Raw genomic sequence first — 6692 nt, 5'->3', positions numbered from 1 at the left:
TCTGTTGTATTTTTGACTTTGTTTTGTTTTACCCCAAATGTAACTCTGTGTTGTTGTTTTTATCGCACTGCTTTGCTTTATCTTGGCCAGGTCGCAGTTGTAAATGAGAACTTGTTCTCAACTGGTTTACCTGGTTAAATAAAGGTGAAATAAAAAATAAAAAAATAAAAATAATAATAAATAAAACATGGATTTTCTTTTCACTTTGTTTTGGTTTTCAACCCGTCCAGTTGGTGGCAGCAATACATCTTTTTGGGTTGTAGTCAGCCATAAAACCCACAGCAGAAGAAGACCACAACATATTCATTTCGACTGAGCACCGGTAAGGAGAAATATCTCTCGCTTAGCATGTAACAATATAACTTATGTTGAGCAAAGCTAGCTATACATTTGGATATAGTATGTGCACTGAGTAGTGTTGCATTTTACTAATCTTGAGACCATTCACATTTATATGTGCTGTTTGAAAACTAGCTAGCTAACGTTAGTGCTGATTTTGGAAATGAGCCAACGTTAACTAAAAGTAACCTACAGTAGCTAGCTAACAAAGTTTGTAATAAGGTAGCTAGTTAGCTAATGAAATAATAATTACAATCCAGACGTGGATACTTATTGTTATGCAGTTTCTGTGGTCTGACAATAAATAAATAAAAATTAGTTGGCCTAGGCTGGTACTTTACTGTGTAGCTTGACCTTGTTTCCTCTAACACATAGCCTGCTCTGCCCAGTCCTATACGGTAACTAGCTAGCTACATGTACTTTTGGAGGGAGTCAAAGCCACTTGCAGAGAAACGAGTATTCAACAATGCTGTGGTATATGTATTGTAGTTAACTTAAAGGTCAGGACTGCTTTACTAAAAATAATAGAATACGCATCCGTTTGAAAATGATCCTAGACTAGGGTTGGCTAGCTGGGTAGGAGTTCCATATTTCACGGGTAGAACTTGATGTGTCAAGATTACGCGCTCAGGAAAGTTGGCGCGTAGGCTAACTTCTATGGTGTTTAGTAAATTGGTTAGCTAAGTACAGTACGTTAGCTAGCTAAGCTACCACAACAAATATATTTGTCATACTTAGGTTTACTAGTTATGTATTGTTTAAACAATACATTTCAGATTTGGTCAAAAGCTGCAGTCAGATGTCAATGAAGTTTCATTGTTAGTAGCTAGCTACTGTTACTGTAGCTGGGTACTGTAAATAATAGATCGAACTGTATCAAGATATGGCTACTACTGTAGTAGGTAGCTGATGTTCTGTTCTTAAAATGTGTGTAAAATATAGCTAACATTACTGTGAGATAATTATAAACAGTTGATTGATATTTCCTTTGCAGAAACATTTGCAGGCTTACACTCCATATATAATCATAATGTATAGACGAAGGTAAGGGTGATGGCTGGCAAACTATACATTCATTGAACTGTTAACATGATCAATGCTGAAGTTGTGGCTTCAAGTATTTTTCTTTTACTAATACCTTGAACATTTGTATTTACAGTGGTCGCTTGCAAACGGTAAAATCTGAAAATGCATCAATCCAGAAAGGCAAGATTACAAAGGTACAGAACTTTCTGGCTTCAACTATACTTTCAGTTCATGATTATTGTGGTCTGACATACAGTACATTCTTTCATTTCAGCAAGGCAACAAAAAGAAGTGTCAGCCCTTGTCAAAACGTCAAAGTGGGATTCAGGTAAACGCATAAAGAATACAACAAAAATAAACTCACTGAATATGTCCCATATACCATGAGCTGTAATATTTTAAGACTATTTTATAGCAAACTCAGTCGAACATGTCTGTGATATTCAATCTCACAAAGATTATTTCCATTGTAGAACCAGCTAGTCCTTGAAGGAGTCAGCAACCCCTGCGTTCTTGTGAAAACCCCTGAGAAAAGGGTTGAGACAGCCTGTGAACTGTCTAACTTCGAAGACCTAAGGTCTGGAAAAAAAATTGTGGTGCAGCCATCTCCTCTTCCCCTCAGGTAAGTTGGACATCTATGGTCTCGCACTCTTGAACCTCAGTGCTACTGATGATTGTTTATCCTTTTTGATTCCTTGTATGTCCAGTTGCTTAATCAACACTGTATGTGCGTTGATCAGCTGGGGTTGTCCAGAAGTGTGGGATAAGATGTTGATGAAGGAGCGGAAATACACACACAGCAATAACTTCACGCAGCTGCATCCCAGAATACAGCCCAAGATGAGGTCCATTCTCCTCGACTGGTTACTTGAGGTATGTACAAAAATCATGAACGTTTTACAATTCATCTGTGCGACTGAACTCATATTGATTGTGGACCTGAATGTATTTGATTTGATGGTGACTTTAGACGTCATTGGTGATAAATAAATAAGCCTTCTGTTTCTGTAGTGTGAGGCAACTTGTAGTACACACCCTGAACAGGATGCTAGTGGTGATAATAGCAGCCATGTAAATGTTCTGATGGTTTCTCGTTTCTAGGTGAGTGAGGTCTACACCCTTCATCGGGAGACGTTTTACCTGGCACAGGACTACTTCGACCGGTTCATGCTGATCCAGGAGGACATTGATAAGGACAGACTGCAGCTTATTGGAATCACCTCACTCTTCATCGCAGCTAAAATAGAGGTAAGATGGAACTCTCTAGTTCAGGGCTGCCCAACCCTGTTCCTGGATAGCTACCGTACTGTAGATTTTTTCTCCATCCTCGGTTGTAACTAACCTGACTCAGTTTATCAACTAGCTAATTGTTAGAATCAGTTGTGATAGATTAGGGTTGTCGTGAAACCCTACAAGATGGTAGCTCTCCAGGAACTGGGTTGGGGAGCCCTGCTCTAGTTTGAAATCCCCTGGTACTTCTCCTGTGTTCTCTAACCTTCCATTTGCATGTAGGGAAAAGTATTGCTCTGACCTATATGTTCTGTTTGCCTAGTGGAAAATGTTGTCCGAGCCTATTGTTGGGCTTGGTGGTCAGATGAGATAATTGGCCTGTTAATGGCCAGCCCAACTAGAAGGAATTTCACACCAACTTTAAACAGCCCACACTTCACACACTTGCTTGTACACACAGGACATGGCCCACATCAGCTGGTGCCAGACACCATCGGTTAGATAAGGTGAAAATGTTTGTTCTGCTTTCACATTTCAGTCTGATCTTAAGTTCTGTTTTGGTGGAAAGGTGCATAATGCCCTACTGTTCTTCTCTTGTAGGAAATGTATCCTCCAAAGCTTCATGAGCTAGCCTATGTAACAGATGGGGCATGCATGGAGGAGGAGATTCTGCAAATGGAACTGGTCATTTTGAAGGTTAGATACCATAATAAAGCTTTGTTTATTCACTTGAAGCGCACTGTCTGCATCCCAAATGGCACCACATAGGCCCATATGGCTTTTGCCAAAAGTAGTGCACTATATAGGTCAGGGCTCTCAACCCTGTTCCTGGAGTGCTACCCTCCTGGAGAGCTACCCTCCCGTAGGCTTTTGCTCCAACAACCCCAGTTGTAACTAACCTGATTCAGTTTATTAACCAGCTAATAATTCGAATCGGGTGCACTAGATTAGGGTTGGAGTGAGAACCTACAGGACGGTAGCAGATAATGTTCTTTAGGGAGTTAAGTAGGTGAACTACAAACGTTGATATATTTTAACTCTATCCTTTTATCCATTTAACAGGCATTAAACTGGAGTCTTTGTCCTGAGACCGTTGTTGTATGGCTGAAGCTCATGATCCAGATGGCATCACTGGAAGACCAACCTGACTGTGATATTCTGTTGCCTGAGTTTTCTCAGGAGAGTTATATACAGGTCACACGGGTATGTTTACTCACCGAACCAGGCTTTGTTGATTGCCTTTAGCCACCAATCAAGTTACTGCTAGAGAAAAGCGATAGAGATAAATGGTGTCTATTTACAGTGCTTTCAGGAAGTATTCAACCCTTGACATTTTCCACATTTTGTTGTTACAGCCTGAATTTAAAATTGATTAAATTGAGATTTAGTGAAATTATGTTTTTACAAACTAATGAAAAGCTGAAATGTCTCGAGTCAATAAGTATTCAGCCCCTTTTAATGGCAAGCCTAAATAAGTTCAGGAGTAAACATTTGCTTAACAAGTCACATAAGTTGGATGAACTCACTGTGTGCAATAATAGTGTTTAACATGATTTTTGAATGACTACCTCATCTCTGTACCCCACACATACAATTATCTGTAAGGTCTGTCGAGCAGGGAATTTCAAACCGATTCAACCACAAAGACCAGGGAGGTTTTCCAATGCCTCCTAAAGAAGGGCACCTTCATTGAAATATACATTTGAGCATGGTGAAGTTATTAATTACACTTTGGATGGTGTATCAATACATCCAGTCACTACAAAGATACAGGCGTCCTTCCTAACTCAGTTGCCGGAGAGGAAGGAAACCGCTCAGGGAGTTCACCATGAGGCCAATGGTGACTTTAAAATGGTTACAGAATTTAATGGCTGTGATAGAAAACTGAGGATGGATCAACAACATTGTAGTTACTCCACAATACTAACCTAATTGACAGAGTGAGAAGAAGGAAACCTGTACAGAATAAATAAATATTCCAAAACATGCATCCTGTTTGCAACGAGGCACTAATGTAATACTGCAAAAAAATTGGCAAAGCAATTACCTTTTTTTGTCCTGAATACAAAGCGTTATGTTTGGGGCAAATCCAACACATTACTGAGTACCACTCTACATATTGTCAACCGTAGTGGTGGCTGCATCATGTTATGGGTATGCTTGTAATCGTTAAGGACTGGGTAGTTTTTCAGGATTAAAAAAAGAAAGGGAATGGAGCTAAGCACAGGCAAAATCCTATAGGAAAACCTGGTTCAGTCTGCTTTCCACCAGACACTGGGAGAGGAATTCACCTTTCAGCAGGACAATAAACTAAAACAAGGCCAAATCTACACTGGAGTTGCTTACCAAGAAGACCATGTTCCGAAGTGGCTGAGCTACAGTTTTGACTTAAATCTGCTTGAAAATCTATGGCAAGACCTGAAAATGGTGGTCTAGCAATGATCAACGAAATGTTGCAAAATCTAGGTGTGCAAAGCTCTTGGAGACCTACCCAGAAAGACTCGCAGCTGTAATCACTGCCAAAGGCACTTCTACAAAGTATTGACTCAGGGGTGTGAATACTTATTTTAATGAGATTTCTGTATTTATTTTTCAATGCATGTGCAAACATTTCAAAACATATTTTCACTGTCATTATGGGGTATTGTGTTGATGAGTAAAAAATATATATATATATATATATATAATCAATTTTGAATTCCGGCTGTAACACAAGATGTGGAATACGTCAAGGGGTATGAATACTTTCTGAAGGCACTGTATCATGATCCCAAATCAGTCAAATTACCTACAGTGCACATATTTACAATGTACCTGTTGTTCTCAGCTCTTAGATCTGTGCATCCTCAATATCAATTCATTGGACTACCAGTATCGGGTGCTGGCGGCGGCAGCGTTATGTCATTACCTACCGTATGAAGTGGTAGAAAAAGTATCAGGTGAGAAACTACACAAGTAATTTATCTATTGTTTTGCTGTTGAGGATGAAATATACATGTGAGACTTTATGCAATGTGATTACTGAGGAGACTGTTATTGTATCTTGCTCTCCCAGGTCTGACGTGGGATGTCCTGGACGGTGTTACTGACTGGATGGCTCCCTTTGTGGATACGGTCGCTGTGTGTGGCAGGGCACAGCTGAAGGACTTTATCAAAGTAGCCTCTGAGGACAGGCATAACATCCAGACACACTCAAGCTACTTACTCATGCTGGTGAGTACTTAGTACCTCAGACACCATTGACTGTTAAAAATCATCTCTTCAATTTCCATACTGTGGATGTCAATGTGGTTGCTGTAAGTAACAACGTTGTAGTGGAAAGATTCTGTTGGTGAATTGGGATTAAGCTTTGGCCAACCACTTGGTGTCTTTTCTTTTCAGGAAGAGGCCAGGAGGAGGGAGTTGGAGCACCAGTTCCTGACTCCCCCCAACAGCACAGAGAAGCCCATGACACACTGAGCCTGGAGACAGTGGTCTGAAGCTCTAAACTAACACTGGGAAGATAACTGCAAAGAGCCCACTGCCTGTCTACAGACTGGCTCTGTCATATTCTAAAATAGGCAAATACAGGACAGGAGATGGTTCGTGGTTGATAAAGCATCGACTGTTTATCAGGGACCAAAGGAATGACTAGTCTGCTTTGCACCAAGGGTCCAGACCTGGCTGTTTTGCCTAAGATCCTGAGCTGGATGTCCAGCTCATTTAATGAACATGTTTGCATATGAACTTGATTTTTTTTATTTTTATGTAATGTTTTGAATGAGGACAAGTTTCCTCAATAAAGTATTATGGGTTTATTGGCCTGTGGTACTTGTGCTTAGATTGATCTTTAACTTTATTTATTATTTTAAATTCCACTGATTAGTTTACCAGAACATTACAATTTGAGGTTTTATTGAGGAGTTCTGAATTGTATTTCTGGAAGATTCTATTCCTTTAAATCAATTGCAGAGTATGGCATTAACTATATGTACTTTTTATTAGGTACACCCATCTTTATTAGGTACAGTTTATTAGATACACCCATCTAGTACCAGGATGACCCCCCCCTTTGCCACCAGAACAGCCTGAATTCATCGGGGTATGGATTTTAAAAG

At 39.9% G+C, this 6692-nt stretch overlaps 1 protein-coding gene across 1 annotated transcript; it reads left to right on the top strand.

Moving 5' to 3' along the window:
* Positions 1-285: 285 nt before the first annotated feature.
* LOC121586261 (G1/S-specific cyclin-E2) lies at positions 286-6392 on the top strand. Its single transcript, XM_041902819.1, has 12 exons — positions 286-322; positions 1334-1383; positions 1499-1559; positions 1640-1693; positions 1839-1987; positions 2106-2238; positions 2467-2613; positions 3196-3291; positions 3658-3798; positions 5423-5534; positions 5651-5808; positions 5977-6392. Exons 2-12 carry the CDS (start codon positions 1370-1372, stop codon positions 6052-6054), a joined length of 1143 nt encoding a protein of 380 aa, XP_041758753.1. The 5' UTR covers positions 286-322; positions 1334-1369; the 3' UTR covers positions 6055-6392.
* Positions 6393-6692: the final 300 nt, after the last annotated feature.

This window comes from Coregonus clupeaformis, chromosome 17 (genome assembly GCF_020615455.1).
Source record: "Coregonus clupeaformis isolate EN_2021a chromosome 17, ASM2061545v1, whole genome shotgun sequence".
Lineage (NCBI taxonomy): Eukaryota > Metazoa > Chordata > Actinopteri > Salmoniformes > Salmonidae > Coregonus > Coregonus clupeaformis.
Note: the sequence above shows the minus strand (reverse complement) of the source record. Positions and strands in the feature narration are given on the sequence as shown.

Bases quoted from the DNA above. Each gene is read 5' to 3' on its own strand.
- LOC121586261 (XM_041902819.1), top strand. The intron at 1,560-1,639 runs GTACAGAACTTT...CTTTCATTTCAG, and splicing joins AGAAAGGCAAGATTACAAAG to CAAGGCAACAAAAAGAAGTG. The intron at 2,239-2,466 runs GTATGTACAAAA...TCTCGTTTCTAG, and splicing joins TCCTCGACTGGTTACTTGAG to GTGAGTGAGGTCTACACCCT.